This window comes from Entelurus aequoreus, linkage group LG13, assembly GCF_033978785.1.
Source record: "Entelurus aequoreus isolate RoL-2023_Sb linkage group LG13, RoL_Eaeq_v1.1, whole genome shotgun sequence".
NCBI lineage: Eukaryota > Metazoa > Chordata > Actinopteri > Syngnathiformes > Syngnathidae > Entelurus > Entelurus aequoreus.
Window position 1 is genome coordinate 17,299,262 of NC_084743.1, and position 25,781 is coordinate 17,325,042.

Genomic DNA, 25,781 nt, shown 5'->3' on the forward strand with positions numbered 1-25,781 from the left:
GAATATGTACTTCACTGTGCAACCTACTAATAAAAGTCTCAATCAATCAATCAATCCTAGTACCCCCCTACCCCCAGAGAGGCGTTATACAGTCTGATTGCGTGTGGGACAAATTCGTTTTTTAGTCTAATTAGTCCTGGATAGCCGAATTTTGTATTATTTTGTCATTAAAACTAATTTTAAAGCCAAATGAAATTATAACATTGTCAAATACTAAAATGAAACTGTTCTTAATATATTTCTTCAAATAATTCACAACAAACAAGCTAGGAAACTTATCACCATCAGCCATTTAGCCTTAAAATTGATTTGGAGTCTGCCGTATTCATTATAAGAAAAAAATGCTAATAAGACACACATACTTTTGACAAAGACATTCAGTATTACACAAAATGTGTCTTAAGAATACATTTTGAGTTAACAGTAACATATATGAAACATGAAAGGTATTCAACATGAATGTCACCAAAAGGTACGTAACATTTTGAGAGCACAGGAAACAAAGTATGACTGATAAAAGAAACATTGAAAAATTTAGAAAATGAGCTTATGCCACAACTTTCTCAAATGGGCAGATAAACATTCATGACATAAATCAGTCATTTTGGGTAGTACTGCAAACAACTACTCCATCCATCCATTTCTACCGCTTATTCCCTTCGGGATCGCTGAAGCCTATCTCAGCTACAATCGGGGGGTAGGCGGGGACGTACACCATGGACAAGTCGCCACCTCAACCAACACAGACACTGTTTGCATGTTCTCCCCGTGACTGCGTGTTCCCTCCGGGTACTCAGGCTTCCTCCCACCTCAAAGACATGCACCTGGGGATAGGTTGATTGGCAACACTAAATTGGCCCTAGTGTGTGAATGCCAATGACTGTTTAAATGAGCCATATACTGATACTAGACAAATGGGCAATTACATTTTTCAAACTGTGCTAAGTGAACATTTCAAGAAGATACCCTGAAAACTACAAACAATTCCTGAATTATTAACAGCACCACCCTTAGCAACCAAGTTTAAAGCTTCAGGAATTTACTATCCAAGTGTCATAATTTGACTGCAGTCACAACTGAAATTTAATGTGAAGTAATGGTGAGTCAAACGATAAGACGCATTGAGAAACATAAGCAGCGTCACCGCCGTTGACAGCAAAGCGACAAGACAATTTTTTCCGCTCACAAGTGACTTTTTTGACCAGTAGATGGCACTATTATGAAACACCAACACAATATCAGTGCAGTTTCAACACCACCAGTGTGCGCCACTCACATTTACACATCACTTGCAAGAATTCTAAATGTGCAGCATGGAAATGAGACCACCTGAAATAGATCACCCCTTACTATGAAACACCGTTTACAGTTCAAATGTCAACTTTATTACAAAGACAAATAGTTCAATGACACTTTCAGTGAAGTGCACCATGAACTCTTCATGCATTTTACTGACAAACATGATTTATAACAATCTTCAATTGATCTTTTGGTTTTATAAGAGCTTCTTTTTAAATGATGAGGATCGTCACATCAAAAACACACACCCTCAGTTGAAGTCTCCGTGCTCTGAAAACCAGACCAAAGCCCACAATAAAAGAAGACTTTGTTTAAGAGTCTGCTGCGTCAGCCTCATCACTTCCACCGGGTGCCTCACGCTTCTCCTTTTCCTTGTCGCTGGCATCTTCATCGTCAGGGAACAGCTGGTCTTTCTGTACAGCAGGCATCTTGATGACAATCTCATCCTCAGCATCATTGTCATCACTGATCATGGACTTCCTCCTCTCCAGGAAAGAAGGCGTGCACATGGGTGTCGTGTCCTACAGGTAAAGACATGCGTTCAGGTCACTAAGTAGATGCCAATTAGTTCACAGCTGTTTAAACTAGAGCTGTCAAAATTAACATGGTCATCTACATTCATTATTTTGCATAAATAAACAATTCCAGGATTTGGTTAACAGGTTAAGTTCTACCTGAAAACTACCGGGAGTAGAAACATGGCTCGTGTAATTACCTCCAACATTTGTACTATGAACGTTTACGTTTCTGCAGAGCTGGGTCGTAACAAACTACATTTACTTCGTTATACTCACTTAAACAACTGTTTGGATAAATTGTACTTGTCAGAGTAGTTATTATACTTTTTACTTGAACATTTTTGTGAAAGATCGATACATTTAATTACATGGTTATATTAATTTATGATCCATACCTGGGGATAGGTTGATTGGCAACACAAAATTGGCCCTAGTGTGTGAATGTGAGTGTGAATGTTGTCTGTCTATCTGTGTTGGCCATGCGATGAGGAGGTTACTTAATGCATCCGCCACACTTGATTATAACTTGATGAGCAAGGACAAACCAGAAGTGCCAAATCCGCTTTTGTGGCCACACATAAATGATCAATATAGCCCTGGGGTTTCCAAAATATTTTTCACGGAGGGCCGCACACTGAAAAACTAAAGCATATGTGGGCGATTTAGATTTTTTTCATTTTCAAAAACAATACAATATGTAGAGTTTTTTTTATACTTTTAGGGCTTCTCTCAAGTTTGGTCCCGGGCACCCAGAAGGGTCTCAGTCATAAAAATGTTAGAACAAAATATAATACTTTCCCCCCCCAACACTTAATTCTTTCGATCAACTATAAAGTTGAAAAAAAAAAGTTTGATGTGTTATGCCCTTTTTCTTGAAGAAAACCCTGTTTTTATGGCAAACCCCAAAAACACGTAATATTGATGTGATATAATTGGAGCCTTAAAGGGGAACTGCACTTTTTTGGGAATTTTGCCTATCGTTCACAATCATTATGAGACAAGAACACGTCGTATTTTTTTTTTTTTTTAGGATTTTAAAGATAAACGCTTGGAAGATGCGACTAATGGGAGTCATCGTTGTAGCCTTCAAAGCCCTTTAAAACAAATTCAAAACCCTCCAATGTTTTATATACACGCTGCAAATGTAGATATAATGTAGTAACAGACACGATCATACCAATATATAATATGTACAATATTTACCGTATTTTGGTCATTTTCTGTACAGCGGGAACTAATTCTTCGGCGCATTTATTTCTGTTTTCATAGCAGCGCACTTCCGACTTCCCGCAACAAATATGTTCCTACTCCCTGAATCAAACACGAGTGTGTTTTCTAATCATGACAGACTTGGTAACAAAAAAGACAATTATTTTTGGACAAATGAGGATTCACAACCTTATCTTTTTTAAACTAAATATACGGAGGATGAACTGCTGCTTATATAAGCAAGCAAAAAGAAGAGGCTGAAGCGTTGGAACAGAAAGAAGCCGAAAAAGTGAGACTTGGTCACGCTGCAAATCTGGAACTTTTGAGCCGAGCTATGCCGAAAAATGGAGTGCCTAAATCAACTGGAAACGTCCCCGGCCAGCTTGACCAAACAGACAACTGTCCATCGAGTGAGTCACTATAACATTGATCATAATACATGCAGCACATCACCGTACATGACATTGCATACGCTATCTAGCAAGCTGTGTACAAACAAAACATGAAATATGGGCTAATACTTTACAGATACTGTAATATGATTATGTTTTTCACTCAGTACATATTGGTGTCGTATCGCATTGTTGTGTATTACAAACTCAAACTTGTTTCGTGCTGAAGTAGAAGCTAGCTTATCTCTCTTTCTGTCGTTAACTTCTACGGCTAATACCGTACGCTAGAAAAATAGTTCCTCAGTGTTTGCTCTTATAATAACAATGTTGCTACAGTTTGGTTACTATGCAGGTTATCATTTGTAAATGAAATATTTTTGACTGTTATTGAATGCATTTTTAAAGAGATTTATAGGTAGAATTGAGCTAGCAACCTAGAACGAGCCAACTTTTATATGTAAGAAAGTGGAAAAAACAACAACTTTTGTCTTATCTCTCATAATGATTGTGAACAATAGGTAAAATTCCAAAATAGTGCACGTCCCCCCTTAAATTCATTATTACTTTTTTAGCATAAGTTTGTTTTTTGATGTATAATGTTTTTTTTTAATACATTAAAATTCTCAGGCACTCAAAAGGGCTCCACTCATAAAAGTATTTAAACAAGTCAGATATATATTTTTTTACATTATTTATATTTATGCCGTTTATTTAACATGCAAAGTATGCAATATTCGTTTTATAAAACGCTTACATCTCTATACCAGAGGTGTCCACACTTTTTGACTTAAGGGCTGCATTGGGCGAAATTATTTTTTGGCTGGGGCCGAAAGCAGACTGCATGTAAAGTAAACATACAGTCGTGGTCAAAAGTTTACATACACTTGTAAAGAACATAATGTCATTGCTGTCTTGAGTTTCCAATAATTTCTACAACTCTTATTTTTTGTGATAGAGTGATTGGAGCGCATACTTGTTGGTCACAAAAAACATTCATGAAGTTTGGTTCTTTTATGAATTTATTATGGGTCTACTGAAAATGTGACCAAATCTGCTGGGTCAAAAGTATACATACAGCAATGTTAATATTTGGTTACATGTCCCTTGGCAAGTTTCACTGCAATAAGGCGCTTTTGGTAGCCATCCACAAGCTTCTGGCAAGCTTCTGGTTGAATTTTTGACCACTCCTCTTGACAAAATTGGTGCAGTTCAGCTAAATGTGTTGGTTTTCTGACATGGACTTGTTTCTTCAGCATTGTCCACACATTTAAGTCAGGACTTTGGGAAGGTCATTCTAAAACCTTAAATCTAACCTGATTTAGCCAATCCTTTACCACTTTTGACATGTGTTTGGGGTCATTGTCCTGTTAGAACACCCAACTGCACTCAAGACCCAACCTCCAGGCTGAGGATTTTAGGTTGTCCTGAAGAATTTGGAGGTAATCCTCCTTTTTCATTGTCCCATTTACTCTCTGTAAAGCACCAGTTCCATTGGCAGCAAAACAGGCCCAGAGCATAATACTACCACCACCATGCTTGACGGTAGAATTGGTGTTCCTGGGATTAAAGGCCTCACCTTTTCTCCTCCAAACATATTGCTGTGTATTCTGGCCAAACAGCAAAATTTTTGTTTTATCTGACCACAGAACTTTCCTCCAGAAGGTCTTATCTTTGTCCATGTGATCAGCAACAAATTTTAGACGAGCCTTAAGGAGTCGCTTCTAGAGCGAGGGCTTGCTTCTTGCATGGTAGCCTCTCAGTCCATGGCGATGCAAAACACACTTGACTGTGGACACTGACACCTGTGTTCCAGCAGCTTCCAATTCATTGCAGACTTGCTTTTTGGTGGTTCTCGGTCAACTCTTGATCATCCTGACCAATTTTCTCTCAGCAGCAGGTGATAGCTTGTGTTTTTTTCGTGATCGTGGCTGTGACAAAACTGTGCAAGCACTTTTTACTTACGAACAATTGTTTGCACAGTTCCCCCTGGCACCTTAAGCTGCTTTGAAATGGCTCCAAGTGACTTTCCTGACTTGTTCAAGGCAATGATTAGTTTTTTCAGATCTGTGCTGAGTTCCTTTGACTTTCCCATTGTCGCGTTTGTAACCGAGTCTAATGACTGCATCGCATGAGCCCTATTTAAATGGGCTCAGAAAAGTCAACAGGTGTCATCAATTATAATCACTCACATGAAGTTAAAAGGCCATGCCATAAAGCTAATTTGATTTGACTGTAACTTTTCTACATCACCAAAATTGATAATGTATGTTGCTGTATGTATACTTTTGACCCAGCAGATATGGTCACATTTTCAGTAGACCCATAATAAATTCATTTTCAGTAGACCCATAATAAATTCATAAAAGAACCAAACTTCATGAATGTTTTTTGTGACAAACAAGTATGTGCTCCAATCACTCTATCACAAAAAATAAGAGTTGTAGAAATTACACCTTCACAAGTGTATGTAAACTTTTGACCACGACTGTATATAGCCTATACATATTATATTAATATAATGGATGTATATTTAGTAAATTAATCAAATTGGACATTAAGAATATGTGAAAGTTCGACTTCTACCTTGTTTGCTTCCGTAACAGCCCCCTTACAGTCTTGTAGTTAATTTGAAATATATCAAGCAGCTAAAATGCTCCAAACATAGTAAGTGGAGAGTGTTTTGCATTTTCCTACCATGCCTTGTAATGCATTTAAATGGGTGTAATTTAGAATGTTTTTATAATTTCCACAAAGTTCAATGAGCAGGTTATGTGTGCCCATGTGTGTTGACTTTGTGTTTTTGTGCCATGAATATGGAAGGTGGTTTAAAATAAGTCCTATAAGAAAAATGCTATGCTGTATTCCCGTCACCAATTCATAGTCATTGACCTGATTTACTCAGGTTGTCCACATGATGGCAGCAAATTTGCAGCAATCAGATTGTCAGATATTTACAATTAATTTGGAAACACCCCACAAGCCAGACTCCTTATAGAATCATGACGTCTCACCAAACTAAAGATGCCATTGGGCCATAGTTTGGAAACCCCTGATTTAGCTTAACTATAAAGTTACATTATTTTATTGTTTAATGCCCTTATTGTTGAGCAAGCAGCAGTTTTTTTTATGGCAAACAAAAAGGGTATTTTTTTTCAAAACTTAAAAGAGCTGTTTGCAACATGTACACAGATGCAGAGAAGCCCCCAACTTTCTAATGTATTTTACACAGTATATCCTGCCCTCTTATGACTTTTCGTATGTAATGACATAATTACGTACGTACGTAACGCATGTATGCACATTACTTTAGGTGTTGTTAACTAATAATAGCAATTTGCATAGTTAGCGTTAGCTGTCATTGAATGTTTATTTTATCATCACAAGACAGCAAATTGTTTGTTGCTTCTCTTGGACTGCTTTTGTTTGTGTGCACGCGCTCCCTGCGCATACGTGTTGACGAGACCGGATGAATGACTGCCGTAACACAAATAATTTTATTCGGGCCGGTAAAAAATGTTATTACATAAACTTTGTAATTGTGAAAAATATACACAATTGTTAAACAAATGGTAATAAATCTAGCCAGTGGTGTTCTTGCTATATTTTTTGCTTTGAAAAATGTTACTGTGAGGAAGTTGCAAACGGCACCTTTATATCTCTACATCAAGTATAATTTTTTATGTTTTAGGAACTTCTTGTTAAAGAAAACCCAGTTTTTATGGCAAACAAAAGAAATGCAATATTTTCCTCAAAAATATAATAAAGTGGAATTATATTATTTAAAGTAATTGGAGCCTTGAATAAGTCCATCATTCATACCACTGATTTGTATTCATTATTATTGTTTTGAGCAATGACAGTTTCAAGGAAAAAAATAGCCTGCATGGCAGCTTTGTGTTATTAGAATCAACAATTGCAATTTTTTCTTGGTACATTTTACCTCTGTGCTCTTTTATTTAAGTTTTTAAGGTCTTTTCTGTAATAGTATTTTTATAATGTGCCGCAGGCTGTTAAAAAAATTAGCTGCGAGCCGAAAATGGCCCCCGGGCCACACTTTGGATACCTCTGGTATAGCTAGCACAGTATGATAGAGGGAAACAGATTAAACAATTTCATTTGCTTTCATTTGAAAGCCCTAATTTAAGGCACTTGGTAGCAGTGAGCATGTTGGTGCGTGTTTTTCATCACGTTGCTACCAGCAGACAAACATGATAAAAGCACCACAGTACTTTGGGCACAGTTATCCGAACCCAGACAACATACAACATCTGGGCTCATTTTTAGTCTGTGCCAAATGAACATAATACATGACCGTGTTTCTTACATCACTGCACGTAGACGCGTTCGAGGAATCAGACTTCTTCTTCGGGGGCACTTGGGCAGCCTGGAAAACACCAGCACAAGGTGAGCATGCTATCTATACAACGCTTCACTTTATCCCAGAGGTGGGACCAAGTCATTGTTTTGCAAGTCACAAGTAAGTCTCAAGTCTTTGCTCTCAAGTCTCGAGTCAAGTCCCGAGTCAAGTCCAAAGTCAAGACTGGAAAGTCTCAAGTCAAGTCCCAAGTTCTGCATTTTGAGTTTCGAGTCCTTTTAACCACAGACTAATATATTTACACAGATTGTCTATGCTTTTAAAACGCTGTATTTATGTATTAAAACAAGTGCATTTGAAATTGCAGGAAAAAAAATAGTGCTGACATTGCACTTCATAATAGCACTATTAACCAGTCATTTTAAACATTTAACTCATTCCTTTAAAGAATAAACACATTTGAAAAAACAAGTGCAACTGTACTTATTTGCACAAAAGTGTTAACATTGTATTTCCATGGCATATTGCATTGTAACTAGTTCCACAGCAGTTTCTATTCTGTTCTTACCTTATCTCATACTGTATGTGTGTTTATGTGTGCATACACATGAAAAACATAAATACATGAACATAATGAACAGAGTTGTACTTTTTAGATGTCAGGGCCCTATGCAATATGTACACATATTCTTAATATAAGATAGATAGATAGAGATAGAGAGATAGAGAGATAGATAGATAGATATATAGCTAGTACTTTATTGATTCCTTCAGGAGAGTTCCCTCAGGAAAATTAAAATTCCAGCAGCAGTGTGCAGAATTGAGATCGAATTTTAAAAAGTAAATAATGGGGGTATAAATGGAAACAAAATAGAAAAATATTACAATAGAATAAAAACAAAAAGCATCAATGAGAATACAAATATAACAGTAAAATAAGAATATAACAAGAGAAACTAGGCATTAGTGACCATGTTATGAAAACGTATTACACTGTTATTGTTTTGCATCCCCCGTCATTCTAATACCCCCCCTCCCTCCCAGAGAGGAGTTGTACAGTCTAATGGCGTGTGGGACAAAGGAGTTTTTTAGTCTAGTAGTCCTGCACTTGGGATGAAGCAGTCTAGCACTGAACAGGCTCCTCTGGCTACTGACAACGGTATGCAGAGGGTGACTGGCATCATCCAGGATGCTCACTAGTTTTTCCACAGTCCTCTTCTCTGCCACCATCACCAGTGAGTCCAGTTTTAGTCCGATCGTAGAACCGGCCCGCCTGATCAGTTTCTCCAGTCTGGAGCTGTCCTTCTTAGATATACTGCCCCCCCAGCACACTACGATGTAGTACAGAACACTGGCAACCACAGACTGGTAGTACATCCACAATAGTTTTTTACAGACGTTGAAGGAGTGCAGCCTCCTCAGGAAGTACAGCCTGCTCTGTACATTTTAACTGACCTTTATTTGACTATGTTTGTCTTTTTGTAGGTGGCTAAAATATGCGGTGCTGCTGACCGCCGTCTAACATTACGTTACTGTGTGTGATACATTGACTAATGTAACGTTATGTGTAGGTACACTACCGTTCAAAAGTTTGGGGTCACATTGAAATGTCCTTATTTTTTAAGGAAAAGCACTGTACTTTTCAATGAAGATAACTTTAAACTAGTCTTAACTTTAAAGAAATACACTCTATACATTGCTAATGTGGTAAATGACTATTCTAGCTGCAAATGTCTGGTTTTTGGTGCAATATCTACATAGGTGTATAGAGGCCCATTTCCAGAAACTATCACTCCAGTGTTCTAATGGTACAATGTGTTTGCTCATTGGCTCAGAAGGCTAATTGATGATTAGAAAACCCTTGTGCAATCATGTTCACACATCTGAAAACAGTTTAGCTCGTTACAGAAGCAACAAAACTGACCTACCTTTAAGCAGATTGAGTTTCTGGAGCATCACATTTGTGGGGTCAATTAAACGCTCAAAATGGCCAGAAAAAGAGAACTTTCATCTGAAACTCGACAGTCTATTCTTGTTCTTAGAAATGAAGGCTATTCCACAAAATTGTTTGGGTGATCCCAAACTTTTGAACGGTAGTGTACCTCATGCATCCCTGCTTAAAAAAAAAAATCACTTGACAAAAAGTATAAATAATGTAGCGAACTGCAGTGGATGCAACAGATGGCCGTGTTTGCAATGACGTTATAACCATAGACATCTTATAAGTAGACGCAGCATTGGCTGCTGTGACGCGAGCAATTTGGCCGCCATCTTGAAGTGGTGATGAGGAGCCGGCGAGCAGCCTAAATTGACAGTTGACAGGTAGAAAACAAAGATTCCGGGTTGGTGTTCAGCGTTTTCCTGCTCAAATGAGCGGACTGTTGAAAATAGGAATCAGGGGATTACTTTTCACAAGTAAGATTTAACATTAACATACTATTGGTTGTATCTTGTGAAAAGAATAATACCACAGAGTTGAGAAGGAGCAAAGATCTTCAATATTTGTATGTGAAAATCACAAAGAAATCTTCTGGGGGAGGATGACCCCCCTACAGGGGTTTGGTTTACAAACTTTCGGCCCCACCTAAAACAAAATTCCCCAGCCGCAACTAATGATAATGTGTTCTCATTTTAGGCAAAGTATAAGACAATACTTTCTTAACAGTATAATTGTAACTAGGAATAAGTCTTCAACTAACAATATTCAAATACTAACATTGTTGGGTAAAACAGAATTTGGTTTTATTCTGAATCCAGTGAAACAAATTGGTGGTTTTTGCTGATATAAAGACTTTCAGGTGTTTATATATGTTTATGTTGAAGTATTTGGCAGACACTTTTATCCAAAGCGACATACATAAAAAATACATATAAAACAATCACTGTAAACATGATCATTTAAGGGAAGAATGTAATACAAAATATCAATACAAAGTGTCAAAACAGAATAAAGTCTCTGCTGCTGCAGCAACAGAGATACAGTCTATAGGTCCCTAAGATATATAGATATCTAATGTATTCATACATTGTTTATGTAGAATATACGCATGTTTATATAACATAATCATATTGTTTCTTGAATTTAAAAATAGCTGACCGTTTTTCCCCCTTCTCTGGGATTATATTCCCAGTTTTGATCTCGGACGTCTGGTCACTTATAGTATATAAGAATATTCTATTACTGTTAAGCAAACTATGAATAATAAAACACGCCAAAACATGTGTCCTTTATCATAGCTACACGTATGACAAAAAAGCACGTGAAAATCAGTGAGGTAAGATTAATTAAATGTGCTGACAGTTCATTGCTCCTGCCAAATGAATTGCACTGAGTGGAGCGGATCACCACTCCAAGATGGCGCTCCTGCGTCTCGTCAGCGCCAGTAGGCAGTAGCGCTCGATGCTGCGTCTACTTATAAGATGTCTATGGTTATAAGTTAGCAGTGAGTTTACAGCCTCACTGATTTAACTACACAGCAAATAAAAGTTACTTTACTTAGCCAATAAATGTTAGCTTACATTCAAAACTTACCGTTCTGTTTGCAACTTCAAATGTCGAACGAAGTTGGAAGTTGTTGCAATTCGTTTTTTGTTGACCAAGTCGTAGTTTTAATACCCGAACAAAACTATCTTTGGCGTCATTTTTCCTCACTGGCGCGTTGTTTAAGAGCTATTCTTCGTTGGTTGTACTGCAACTTGATTGGATGAATGCCGTGGGACAAAAAAAACGTGGATCTACCGTAATTTCCGGACTATAAGCCGCACCTGACTATAAGCCGCACCAGCTAAATTTAGGGGAAAATACAGATTGCTCCATATATAAGCCGCACCCGACTATAAGCCGCAGGGTTTTGATGTGTAATTAGCGTAGTATATAGGGGTTCCTGCTACCACGGAGGGGATTGTCGGGACAGAGATGACTGTTTGGGAACGCAAAGCGTCCCATTTATTAACAATAAATCTTTCAATCATTCAATCAAACTTTCACATCTTTGACATGGCGAACAGCATTCGTGCAGAGTACAAATAATACAACGGTGCAAAGTAATACAAAGTGCTCGCCTGTACGTTATCAAAATAACCAGCCTACCGGTATATGAAAAGTCAGTCTTTAATCATTGTGTCATCGTCTTCCTCCTGCGTACTAAAACCACCGAAATCCTCTTCGTCGGTGTCGGAGAAGAACAGGCCGTAAATAAGCCGCACCCTTGTATAAGCCGCAGGGACCAGAACGAGGGGAAAAAGTAGCGGCTTATAGTCCGGAAATTACGGTAATTTGATTGGCTATTGTACTGACAGGCACACACGCTGACCAAGCGCACACTCCCTGACAGACACACACACACGTACACTTTGGAAGATATGGAGCGCTCCCGAATAACTTTTTAATCGTTGGGTTTTGGGGAAAGTAGCAAGTCATGTCAAGTCAAAAGGCTCAAGTCCAAGTGAAGTCACAAGTCATTGATGTAAAGTCTAAGTCGAGTCGCAAGTGTCTTTACATTTTGTCAAGTCGAGTCTAAAGTCATCAAATTCATGACTCGAGTCCAAGTCATGTGAGTCGAGTCCACACCTCTGCTTTATACAGTTAGTAAATTGACAAGTTTTATGAAACAGTCATAAAATCAATTAATTGACGTCACATCACATTGTTGTCATGTAAATTAATTTCCAACAAAACAAAGGGTGTGTGAAAAGAGTTTACACAGCAAGCCCTTTCACTTTCAAAGAGAAAAAAAACAGTGGCCAATACTTTGGCCCAGTGTGCGCACACACTTAGCTGCACAATTATGGCCAAAATAATAATCACGATTATTTGTTATCAATATTGACATCACAATTACACAATCACAATCATGATTATATATCATATTAAATAAAACTGTTGATTCCCACAGGTCAGCAACTTACTTGGGGTGATGGGGTTCCAGAGGTAGGGGGCAAGTGAACGTTACGTCATGTAATATGTAATGAAATAGTCTAACCATAGCAGATCACACATCAAAATCTCTAAAGAATGTCGATGTGATTTTATAAATTTTAATTGTGGATTTAATCACTACATAATGTATGTGATAATCGTCGAGCACTCGTTTCTCAGACCCCTATCATACAGTCAAAATTTACAAACCAAAAAACCAGTGAAGTTGGCACGTTGTGTAAATCGTAAATAAAAACAGACTCCAGTGATTAGCAAATCCTTTTCAACCTATATTCAATTGACTGCAAAAACAAGATACTTGGGTCGGTATAGCTTGGTTGGTAGAATGGCCGTGCCAGCAACTTGAGGGTTCCAGGTTTGATCCCTGCTTCCGCCATCCTAGTCACTGCCGTTGTGTCCTTGGGCAAGACACTTTATCCACCTGCTCCCAGTGCCACCCACACTGGTTTAAATGTAACTTAGATATTGGGTTTCACAATGTAAAGCGCTTTGAGTCACTAGAGAAAAAGCGCTATATAAATATAATTCACTTCACTTAACGTTCGAACTGGAAAACTGTTATTTTTTGCAAATATTAGCTCATTTGGAATTTGATGCCTGCAACATGTTTCAAAAAAGCTGGCACAAGACTGAGAAAGTTAAGGAATGCTCATCAAACACTTATTTGGAACATTCCACAGGTGAACAGGCTAATTGGGAACAGGTGGGTGCTATGATTGGGTATAAAAGCAGCTTCCATGAAATGCTCAGTGATTCACAAACAAGGATGAGGCGAGGGTGAACAAATGTGTGTGCAAATTGTCGAACAGTTTAAAAACAATATTTCTCAACGAGCTATTGCAAGGAATTTAGGTATTTCACCATCTATGGTCCGTAATATCATTAAAAGGTTCAGAGAATCTGGAGAAATTCCTGCACGTAAGCGATGATATTACATACCTTCGATCCCTCAGGCGGTACTGCATCAAAAAGCAACATTGTTGTGTAAAGGATATCACCACATGGGCTCAGGAACACTTTAGAAAACCACTGTCAGTAACTACAGTTTGTCACTACATCTGTAAGTGCAAGTTAAAACTCTACTATGCAAAGCGAAAGCCATTTTATCAACAACACCCAGGAACACCTACTGCTTTGCTGGGCCGGAGCTCATCTAAGATGGACTGATGCAAAGTGTAAAAGTGTTCTGTGGTCTGTTGAGTCCACATTTCAAATTGTTTTTGGAAACTGTGGATGTCGTGTCCTCCGCAACGAAGAAGAAAAGAACCATCCAAATTGCGCCAAGTTCAAAAGCCAGCATATGTGATGGTATGGGGGTGTATTAGTGCCCAAGGCATGGGTAACTTACACATCTGTGAAGGCACCATTAATGCTGAAAGGTACATAGAGGTTTTGGAGCAACATATGTTGCCATCCAAGCAACGTTATCATGGACGCCCCTGCTTATTTCAGCAAGACAATGCCAAGCCACGTGTTACAACAGCGTGGCTTCATAGTAAAAGAGTGCGGGTACTAGACTGGCCTGCCTGTAGTCCAGACCTGTTTCCTATTGAAAATGTGTGGCACAATATGAAGCCTAAAATACCACAAGGAAGACCCCAGACTGTTGAACAACTTAAGCTGTACATCAAGCAAGAATGGGAAAGAATTCCACCTGAAAAGCTTCGAAAATTGGTCTCCTCAGATCCCAAACGTTAACTGAGTGTTGTTAAAAGGAAAGGCCATGTAACACAGTGTTAAAAATGCCCCTTTGGCAACTTTTTTGCAATGTGTTACGGCCATTAAATTCTACGTTAATGATTTGCAAAAAAAAAATTGGTTTCTCAGTTCGAACCTTTAATTTCTTGTATTTGCAGTCCATTCAATTGAATATATGTTAAAAAGGATTAGCAAATCATGGTATTCTGTTTTTATTCACGAATTACACAACGTGCCAACTTCACTGGTTTTGGGTTTTGTATAAGCAGTAGAAATATTGAAAAAAATGACAGCTCCTGTTTTGTTGTAAAACACCAAGACAAGTTGCCACCTCATCGCAGGGCCAAAAATATTTTTTTATATTTTTACAGAGATAACAAAGATGGATTTCCAACTATAGACAGAAAAATCACATGCCTGCTAATGATAAACACTGTCTTGAAAGACTGTAGTAAATAATATAACATTTCAAAAAGTACTTACAAATCCTGGGAAGTCATAATCAATGCCGTGTCCTGCCAGCCTCTTGCGGAGTTTTCTCTCTTTACGCAGCAGCTTTTCCGTTACCTTTGCGACCTCCTCGCTTGTGTGGTTCTTGTTGTAGCGCGCTATAGCAGGATGGGAAGGTCTCTTAAAGGTGCGCTGGTTGCCAGCAAAAAGCTTCTCGTGCACTTTTTCCGGTGGAATCACATGACCTATCAAATGAGGAGAGTAACTTAAAAGCAATATTTAAGGGACGCTGAAAATACTGCCATTGATTATACCTACTATACTTATAGAAGAAGTCATAAATAATGATGGCAATGCATCATGTCAATGAATTGAGCATAAAATCATATTGTTGACTGAACATAAATCCTGGTCATTGTGTCAAATCTACAGAGGTTTTGTTCTGAAGACCAATCATGCAATTGATGTTCAAACATTGTACTCACATTTAACCAGTCTTTCTCCCATCAGGTAATTGTTCATGGTCTCTGCTACGATCTTGGCTACCTCATCACAGTCAAACTCCACAAATGCATAGCCTTTGCTCCCACCTGTCTGAATGCAAGTCAGGACAAAGTTTAGTGAAGCACTTTTTAAATATTTGACACTTGTGATATACAGTACAGTTAGGGACACAAGTATTTTCACAGTTTACCCTTTGTCAAGAGTTGTACAGTATACCAGTACTAATAAAGTACCGCAGTACTAATACATTTAAAAAAGTACTATACTGTCTTTGAAAAATACAGTTACTTTTTTTCATGGACATGATGGTGCGCTGTGGTGACATTGCTGGTAATATGAGCAAAGGCACATGTGAGTCAACACACACAGAGCACTTGAAAGGGGAAACAATGGGGAGACAGGAGAGGGAGGATGGACGTAATGTATTTTGGCTTAAAAACAATAAAGGTTAAGCTATAAACACTGAAACACTGCTGTGCAGATGGTGCTTTAAAACATAGCTAGCTAGCAGCTAACGTCCATGCACAGTGTTTTAGCTACATTTAAATCACTAATCCTCAAGTAAACCACGGTTCTTACAAGTATCGTCCCTGTTGGATGGGGAATAGCTAAACATGCTTCACTACACACCATAAGAGGATAAAATAGCTAGATTGTCTAGTATGTTCACTGTTATTTAATGCCAAGATTGTTCTTTGATTGCAATAACAGAAATTATCTTAAGATTGTATGTTAAAATAAAGCCAATAATGACATGTTACGTATCAAAATACATTTTGGTACCAGTACTGATACTAAAATATTGGTTTTGGGACAACACTACATTTGTCAAAACAGCCAATTCATGTAGAATTTGTATTTTCTCAGGCGTAGTTTTAACTTTATTAGGAATGTCTTGATCAACATTTTGGCCTCCGAATCTTAAAATAAAGTTAATACAATAACATATTTATAAAGCTTATCAAATGTAGAATCCGCTAGTATTGTTGTAAATCAAATGATGTATAAAATCTGTGGTATTGAATGCTTCCTATAATTTTTTAACAAAGTAAACACTTGGTGTGTGTGTGTGGCATAGCATGCTTAGCCATTCATTTTCCTCCAGTCCTTCAGTGATAATACAACTTTAAAGAGAGAGTTTATTTTCAGCAATGGTGGTGAGGATTAGTATCTTAGAAGCGGCTTTGCACTATGGATAGACAACGCGTTTATTGCAGCTTGTGCTTAAATTACATAAACCCTCCTGGAATTTGTACACCTCCTGCATGTGTCGAACGAAGTTGGAAGTTGTTGCGTCTCCGTCTGTAATCTTAGAACTGCATGTTTTGCATAATGCAATTCGTTTTTTGTTGACCAAGTCGTAGTTTTTATACCCGAACGAAACCAACTTTGGCATAATTTTTTCTCACTGCCGCGTTGTTTGATATTTCTTCTTCGTTGGTTTTCCTGCAATTTGATTGGATGAATGCTGTGGGATGAAAACAACGTAGATCTAATTTGATTGGCTGTTGTATTGACAGCGCACACGCTGTCAGACACGCAACGTAACAGACACACACACATATACAATGAAAGATACGGAGCGGTCCTGAATAACTTTTTAATCTTTGTTTGGGGAAAGTAGCTAGTCATGTCAAGTCAAAAGGCTCAAGTCCAAGTGAAGTCACAAGTCATTGATGTTAAAGTCTAAGTCGAATTGCAAGTCTTTACATTTTGTCAAGTCGAGTCCAAAGTCATCAAATTCATGACTCGAGTCTGACTCGAGCCCAAGTCATGTGACTCCAGTCCACACCTCTGCTTACGGATGCTCTTGCTCAACTAAACCACACCACGTTATCATGCAAAGTAAACATCTGACTGAAACTGTTATTATTCTTGATTATATTTGTAACAGAGTTTTGTGACATCACTGCTGAGGAAAGGACAGCCATTGTACTCAGGAGGTACTTTTGCTTACATCTTCGTCTCCCACACGAAGCAGTGTCCAGCACGTCAAAAACACAAGCGCACACTTTTGGCCTTCACAATAAAATTGCTGTGCGTTACATCCTATCTGACTGCTTTAACAAAATTAAGACTCCCAGAAGAATACCTTACATATTTACTGTTATCATTTAGCATTTATCATTTAATGCATACATTTATCATTTGTTTTCAAATCGGTTACAAAAATGTGGCACCCCAAAAATTTACTGTGGGACCCCATCTTGAAAATTCCTAGCGCCAACACTGTTTAACAGTAGATTGAATCAAACCTAATCGACCCGTGATTAATCAATTTAGAACCTTATGAATTGAGGTCGAATCGATTTGGGGAATTGGCCATGATACCCAGCTCTACTTGTATAATTATTACTAATGACAGCAAAATGACTTCCTCTAAAGAACAAATTACCTTTTTGCTTCTGGACAGTCGCAGCCTTAAGACATTGCCAAACTGTTCAAAGTACTCCCTGAGCTGTGGCTCAAAGAGTCCAAGGGGCAAATGGCCGACATAAATGACCCCAGGTGTCAAAAGATTCCCCTGGTAGAAAAAAAGACAAATTGATACATAATTATGAACAATGGTTACACCTCAAATTGACAAGACAAGTGTAAACAGCATTTATACAATAGAATCAACCATAATAATAACTGCGGTAAAAATTCCGATGGATAGTATTACCGTTTTAAATTAAAATGATCAAAAAACCATTGGCCCTTACGGTTCACCCTTGTTCATAAACAAATGGTATTGTGTCAGTAAAACATTACTGTAGGTGTGACCTCATAGGCCAGAAAATAAATAAAACATAGAAATTAGGGCTGCAACTAACAACTAATTTGATAATCGATTAATCTGTCGATTGTTAATTCGATTAATCGATTAATAATCAGATAAAGGAGACAAACTACATTTCTATCCTTTCCAAGGTTCAAGGTTCAAGGTTCAACTTTATTGTCCCTGCGGGGAAATTTGTCTTGGGCACAGTGCATCATTGCTTTCCTAACATACACAAAAACAACAGAACAAAAACACAAGCACAGACACAACCAGACAACTAACATTTAAACATCAGAACATGGGGCTTGATAGACATAGGTGGCACTTTGATGTAGGCATAAAATCTACAGTATGGAGATAAAGATAAAGTACCAGTGTGCATTGCACTAGAGCTCATGGATAAAGTGCTGTGTGCTAGAGTGCTTAGTTTTAAAGTGCTATGTGCTAAAGTGCTATGCGCTAAAGTGCTTTCCAGTATTTTATTGAAGAAAAAAAAACAGCATACTGGCACCATACTTATTTTGATTATTGTTTCTCAGCTGTTTGTAAATGTTGCAGTTTATAAATAAAGGTTTATAAAAAAAGCTAAAAAAAGTAGCCTCTGCGCATGCGCAAAGCATAGATCCAACGTCGATGACTAAATTAATCGCCAACTGTTTTTTATAATCGATTTTAATCGATTAGTTGTTGCAGCCCTAATAGAAATAATAGTTGATACACTTTAGCCACTTTGTCGCTATATTTATTAAGGTACATATTAAAAGTGAAAGAGAGGGGTATCTTACTGTATGTCATGCTTTTAATTGGTAATCACAGACAAGCGGCCACAAAGTATCAGTGTGAGTGAGGGCAGAGATCCGCTACCACAAGTCACAAGACACCTACTCAGTGGCCTAGTGGTTAGAGTGTCCGCCCTGAGATCGGTAGGTTGTGAGTTCAAACCCCGGCCGAGTCATACCAAAGACTATAAAAATGGGACCCATTACCACCCTGCTTGGCACTCAGCATCAAGGGTTGGAATTGGGGGTTAAATCACCAAAAATGATTCCCGGGCACGGCACCACTGCTGCCCACTGCTCCCCTCAACTCCCAGGGGGTGAACAAGGAGAACAAATGCAGAGGACATATTTCACCACACCTAGTGTGTGTGACAATCATTGGTACTTTAACTTTTAACTTTAAGTCCAGGGAGTGTGCATTACCACAGTATGCAGAAAACCTCCAAAAGCGTCCAAAACAATTGTTATCACTTTTAGTGCTAAGAAAAAACACAGCTTAGAGACAGTCTTGTCTGAAACAGTATTGGCCGGGGCAAGAATGGTCTTTTCCTCTTGATTTAAAACTCCTTCCATCAATCTAAAGAGCCTTATGAATGAATTCCGAGACATTCAGAAGTTTTGTTTCCATGATTCTCGGTCTGAAATTTCCTTTAAAAAAAAACTGTGTCCCACCAGTCTTTATTTGCTTCTGACCTGCATCTGGTCCAAGACTTTCTTGGTAGTAGCGTCATGTTTGCAGCGCAATATAAAATCATTTATTGATGCGGTCTTCTATTAAAAATCAACATAGCCAATATTTCTAATGTGTAGATGACCTATTTCTAATTGTTTTCTAATGAGCCGCAGATGCCTGGTGTGAAGTCATAGGTCAACCGGGGGGGGGCACAGAATGTTAGAGAGTGTGCATGGACACCAGGACTTCACACAAAGGTGTGAAAATACAAAAAAAAAGAAATATTTGAGAAATCAGACTAATTTAGTGCATGGAAACGTAGTGAGTAGGGGTGTAACGGTACGTGTATTTGTATTGAACCGTTTCGGTACGGGGGTTTCGGTTCGGTTCGGAGGTGTACCGAACGAGTTTCCACATGGACATATTAAGTAGCGCACCGCACATTGTGTAAACAATGCACACCGAGGCACAACACACGGCATGCTAGCAACGACCGGGCGAGGACAACATGCAAAAGCCAGAGCTGGAAGACCCTCCTGCATCGTTAAGATCTCCCGTTTGGGAACACTTCAGTGCGATACAACAATGGAGGGCGGAGGTTTGCCGACATTGTTCAGCAGCAGCAGTTATGCTTCTGACAACAAACATGCTAACCCATTTGAAGAGTCACCACCGCATTAAAGCAGCCTCTCCTCTGCGAGTCAGGCAGGGCTAAAGCAATAACAAATGTTTTTATAGCAGCAGATTTAAGACCATATTGTATTAAAAGCTAGATTTTGACCCACTTCTATGGTGGAAGAACAATGAGCCCATATATCATCTTACTGCCAAGTTAGCCAGGCCGGGGGGGGAAGAAAAGTTAATCTGAGGCTGAGTTGACTTGAAACTGTTTAATGTTGCACTTTTTATATGTAGAAGAAAAGTTTTGTTATTTTATTTAATCTGAGCAACAACTTGAGGCAGTTTAATGTTGATTAACGTGGACCCCGACTTAAACAAGTTGAAAAACCTATTCGGGTGTTACCATTTAGTGGTCAATTGTACGGAATATGTACTGTACTGTGCAATCTACTAATAAAAGTCACAATCAATCAATCACTCAAAAAAAGCACTTTATATGTAGAAAGGTTTTGTTACGAAACCATTCTGAGCCTTAACTTATTTAGTTTTTATTTTATACATGTTGACCACATTAACCCTGGCAATGGACCCTGTGTGTATATGTATGTTATGCCATTGTTTACAAATTTGGTAAATAACCAAAAAATTTATATTTTGTTGTTTTCTTACTGTACCGAAAATGAACCGAACCGTGACCTCTAAACCGAGGTATGTACCGAACCGGAATTTTTGTGTACCATTACACCCCTAGTAGTGAGCAGTGTTGGGACTAACACGTTACAAAGTAACGCCGTTAGTTTCAGCGGTAACTAGTAATCTAACGCGTTATTTTTTATATTCAGTAACTCAGTTACCGTTACTGCATGATGCGTTACTGCGTTATTTGACGTTACTTTTAATGTAGTATAAAGTGTGTTTTATCGGAGCGCTGATTCTTCTTGTGTCACAAACCGGAGAAGAGAGACCTGCGCTCTGTGCGTGTGTGAGTGTGTGTGGGGAGTAGAGTAAAGAGAGAGAGGAGGGGGGCGTGTCTGATCATGGCGGAGCTGCAGTCGAGTTTGTTGGAGATATTTTCACTACTTTTCTTTTGTCGAGCACAAAGAAAATAACATTTTAGTTAAATGTAAATTGTGCTTTGGATCAAAGATCCCATCTACTACCCAAAACAGCAATTTAAATCTGCTTAAACAAGCTACATAAGCAACATGCTTCGACGTAGCTAGTAAAGAGAGACAGAGACAACTCCAATGCTACTTCACCTCCACCACTTAAGGATTAACTCTGCCTCTGCTCATCATTCAGCACTGAAGGTACACACTCTGTCAATCAATGTTCCCTCTAATTGTTCACGTGTGAGCAAATGCAAAAAGTCCCTGAGCATTCAGTGGAGCCCATGTGAGCTACACCAGCAGCACACCTGTCTCAAACCTGACTAAATAACAACTTACATCTCCATCCATACATCCATTTTATACCGCTTGTCCCTTTCGGGGTGCTGGAGCCTATCTCAGCTGCATTCGGGCAGAAGGCGGGGTACACCCTGGACAAGTCCCCACCCATTGCAGCTAGGGCCAATACAGATAGACAGACAACATTCTCTTATTATAATCAAATGGCAGCAGTCATTTCCTTTTCTAATATAAGTGTTTAGGCCCACTTACAATGACAATAACAACAAATATTGTTTTTCATGAACTGTGTACTTGTATTGTTTGTCTGGGTGGAGGTCATGCTTTGAAAATAATGTGTACCCCTTTCAGACATTGCATTTAGTTCCCATTAAAACATTCACATGTTGCACAATGAGATGTAAGCAGGGGATCACGTGTACATTCCTGCAACTTCCTGTTTGTAAAAAATATATTTTTATTAGTATTTATTTAATATACTAACAGCATTTCATGATTAATATTTATAAATTAAGATTTCTAATAAATGACACTAGAATAAGCACACATTTGATTGGTAAATCATAGTGTAACGACCTGGAATGACACTTTATGTGTGGTGTTGGAGTTGTCCGACTTTTTGTGTGGCTGTAAACGCATCACTGGCTAAGTGCCATATGTGCATGTGTTGGCGCAAGTGAGAAAGAGCGAGCGGCTGCTGTTGATCTAACAAAGTTGCTTTTGGTCTGGTTTGTACTGCAGAAAATGACCACTTTTGCTAGATATCATTTTTTTTACTAATGTTTTGGTGATGTGTTTATGGCCGACAATAAAGAGTTTTGCTCAGTAAAGTGATGGATGGAATTCATGTCCTCAAAGCGTCTCGACAGACGTTACAATATTTGAACAATGATGACGAAATCTGTTTTCTCTGTCGTGTCCGTGTGTCGAAAATTGTTATGCGCTTATTTTTTTATTTGATTTTGTGCGTGGCATAGATTTGCCGTGCGCAGAGGACGCTTGAGCAGTGCGCAATTGCACAGGCGCGGCGCACCTTAGAGGGAACGTTGCTGTCAATTCTCTTATATACTCTTTCATCCTAGACTTCTAGAGTGTTTGACTATCACATCACTCTAAATGTATAGACTATAAAGTTCACAAACATAAAGAGGGATTCTAGTGGGCCAGGCCAATCTTTCCTTATCTCTAAACTAAAACTGGGGAAATGTGTAGAGTGTTCTGAGCTTCAGACATGATTTTGTGTCAGAATTCTTTGAGGAAAAAATGCCTGGTTAGGCTTTGTGTATGTAGTGTGTGCCTTTCATGCTTTACATCTATGTTGTTATTATGCTGTTTGTTACTTATGTATGTTATGTTGCAGCTATTTAAAATAGTTTTGTCAATTTGTTCTGGCCAGAAACAAATTGGCCTTTGTAACATATCTTTGTCTTTGTGTGTTGTATGTAGAGCACATTGCTTAGCAGAGTTCAGTGATGCAAATGCATGTCAAGTTGATCAACACATTGTATTATTCTCCAGTGCAATAACAGTACTGACATGAAGGCTAAAGGGCATTAATGGGAGCTTTAAAAAAAGAAGAAAAAAAGAAGTAACTAAAGTTACTTTTCAAAGTAACGCATTACTTTTTGGTGTAAGTAACTGAGTTAGTAACTGAGTTACTTTTGAAATGAAGTAACTAGTAACTATAACTAGTTACTGGTTTTCAGTAACTAACCCAACACTGGTAGAGAGTGATGTAAAATTCCGAATTTTTGCACACTCAAAGTTGGTTTGTCCGTGAGCCTTTAACGACTTTGCATTCCAAAATGTTTCACTTGTAAAAAAACTGACTCCGTTGACGACCAAGATACAGGACACGTTCGGCAGCTTGCTCAAATCTCATCTATTGGACATGCGCATATGGATTACTTCCACCAATTTTACTTATTTCTTTATGGTGGCGAGCCTTTGGAACAGGGTCAAGTTTGTTTCAAGACAATCCCTAATTTTTTTATTTTCTTCGTACGATCCATTTTATCCAGTTTGTGGATCTCTCTCACAATACCACAAGTTGAGTAAAGCCATGCAAACAAAAACTGTGTGCAGCAACAATTAGCAACAATGGCTAACCAGCCATCACAATGCATTGCAACACCATGTGCACGTGTGCCCTATAAAACAAATACAATTTAAAATAAAGCAAAAATGGAGCAAAATGGCATGACATAGTGAGAAAAGGCTGACACGTTGATACTAATACATTTAAACACAAAGATTAGTTTTAAAATATATGGTTCATCCTTTTTCATTACAAATTATATATCACATCACACTACAAGCATATTGAAATATTGATATGCTTGAAGGTTCTGTTATTTTTCGAATGTAAAATATTCGACTGTTGTTATTGTTGTAGAGAATTGTTTATTTTGATATGCTGGGAGAATATAGAACACTGCTGTTCTTTTCTATTGTACTTATTGGCAGCTGATACACAGTATCATACTTTTATATTCTGTACAAAATGATGTTTAAGTACAGTGATCTTAAATACTGTACTTGACACTTGTAAACACTTAAAAAAAAAGTAGTGATTTGAAAAGTACATGGGTTCCATTGTTCTATTCATATCGTTGTATGCAAAAAGTTAAGTTAAAGTACCAATGATTGTCACACACACACTAGGTGTGGCAAAATTATTCTCTGCATTTGACCTATCACCCTTGATCACCCCCTGGGAAGTGAGGGGAGCAGTGGGCAGCAGCGGTGGCCGCGCCCGGGAATAATTTTTGGTGATTTAACCCCCAATTCCAACCCTTGATGCTGAGTGCCAAGCAGGGAGGTAATGGGTCCCATTTTTATAGTCTTTGGTATGACTCGGCCACTGAGTAGGTATTAAGAATCGTGGGATTTTATGGGTGTCGGTATCGACAATAAAAAAATAAAACAGCTGTGGTCCGCAAAAGTGCCCTTGTTATCAAACTTTGGACAACAGTGGTTTAAATAATTGTAAACCATGACCTCATATGACAATTAAAATTATCAAAAACTATTCTGCGAATGTGCAGTGGTAAAATGACTTCTGTATTTACCTAAAGTATATACACGCAGACGCTGATCACCCACATGCAGACACAGACACGTGGATTCGTTAGCAATGGTTTAATATTCAGGCATCCAGATTATTAAAATTATTATTTAACAATACATATGACTGAATTCATGAAATTTAAGTCGGTGCGAAGTGTCGTTTTAAGGCATGTAAACATGTGAGAACTCACTGTGTTGGTGTTCTTCGTCTTCTTCTTCTTCACCTTCTGTACTTTCTTCTTGAACTCAGACTCTTGCTGAGGATTCAACGCGAGAAGCTCCTTCGCCGCCTTAGGTGTCGTTCCCCCTTGGGTTTCAGTCATCTTTATTTGTTGAGTTTGCGTGGCATATATTTTTATATTTCTGAGGTAAAAAAAAAAGGGAGAAAAAACAGTCAGCTTTCTGAACCAGCACCACGTTGGTCTTCGTTTCCGGTTTATCACGTGTTGATCGCCAACCAATCAGGAGTCGAAGGTTTGCAGGCACATACAACATTATAAACAGACAGCGCCTTCATGTGGTATGGAGGAGGACCGGACATTAGACTTAGACTTCCTTTTATTGTCATTCAAATTTGAACTTAAGGACAAGCGGTAGAAAATGGATGGATGGACAGTACAGATAAGAACGACATTTGGTTGCATTAGCTTGTTACATCGTAGCGGTTCATAATCTACAATTAAAATTGAATTAAATTTACATGTCAAGTTTTATTGTCATTTAGCTGTTAGTTACAAGTTACAACCAAATGAACACATTTCAATTTAGGGATTGAGAAGAGGCCTAGTGCAAAAGAGCATAATATAAAAATAGTGTTAATATCAGATATAAAAACGGCGTGCAAACGCACACACAAACAGTTCAAGAAACATAGCAGCAGAAACTGTCATTGGCATGATTGGCATACATTTGTAGCAGCTCATATCTTAAAATACCAGAGAGAATGGCTTCCTAAAAATATATGTGGTTCAAAGATAAACATTTTTACAAATTAAAAGTTAAAGTAAATAGCTCCTCTTAAAATAGATGATACATTTAAAAACCTGAGTAAAAACTAGGCTAATGATTATTGTGCAATGTGATGATCAGCAGTTCAGCATCCTTACAGCTTGAAGAATGTAACTGTTGATTAGTCTTGTGGT

General features: G+C 38.2%; 1 protein-coding gene and 1 non-coding gene across 2 annotated transcripts; both read right to left on the reverse strand.

Annotated features, from left to right (window-relative positions):
• Positions 1–1,362: 1,362 nt before the first annotated feature.
• Positions 1,363–25,106, reverse strand: LOC133663207 (MKI67 FHA domain-interacting nucleolar phosphoprotein-like). The gene is made up of 6 exons (XM_062067502.1): positions 24,831–25,106; positions 17,720–17,848; positions 15,306–15,414; positions 14,854–15,065; positions 7,743–7,802; positions 1,363–1,820 (listed from the first exon to the last, which is right to left on the reverse strand). Exons 1-6 carry the CDS (start codon positions 24,960–24,962, stop codon positions 1,611–1,613), a joined length of 852 nt encoding a protein of 283 aa, XP_061923486.1. The 5' UTR covers positions 24,963–25,106; the 3' UTR covers positions 1,363–1,610.
• Positions 7,581–7,707, reverse strand: LOC133664077 (small nucleolar RNA ACA64). Its single transcript, XR_009828516.1, has one exon. It is a non-coding gene; the product is annotated as a small nucleolar RNA ACA64 (small nucleolar RNA).
• Positions 25,107–25,781: the final 675 nt, after the last annotated feature.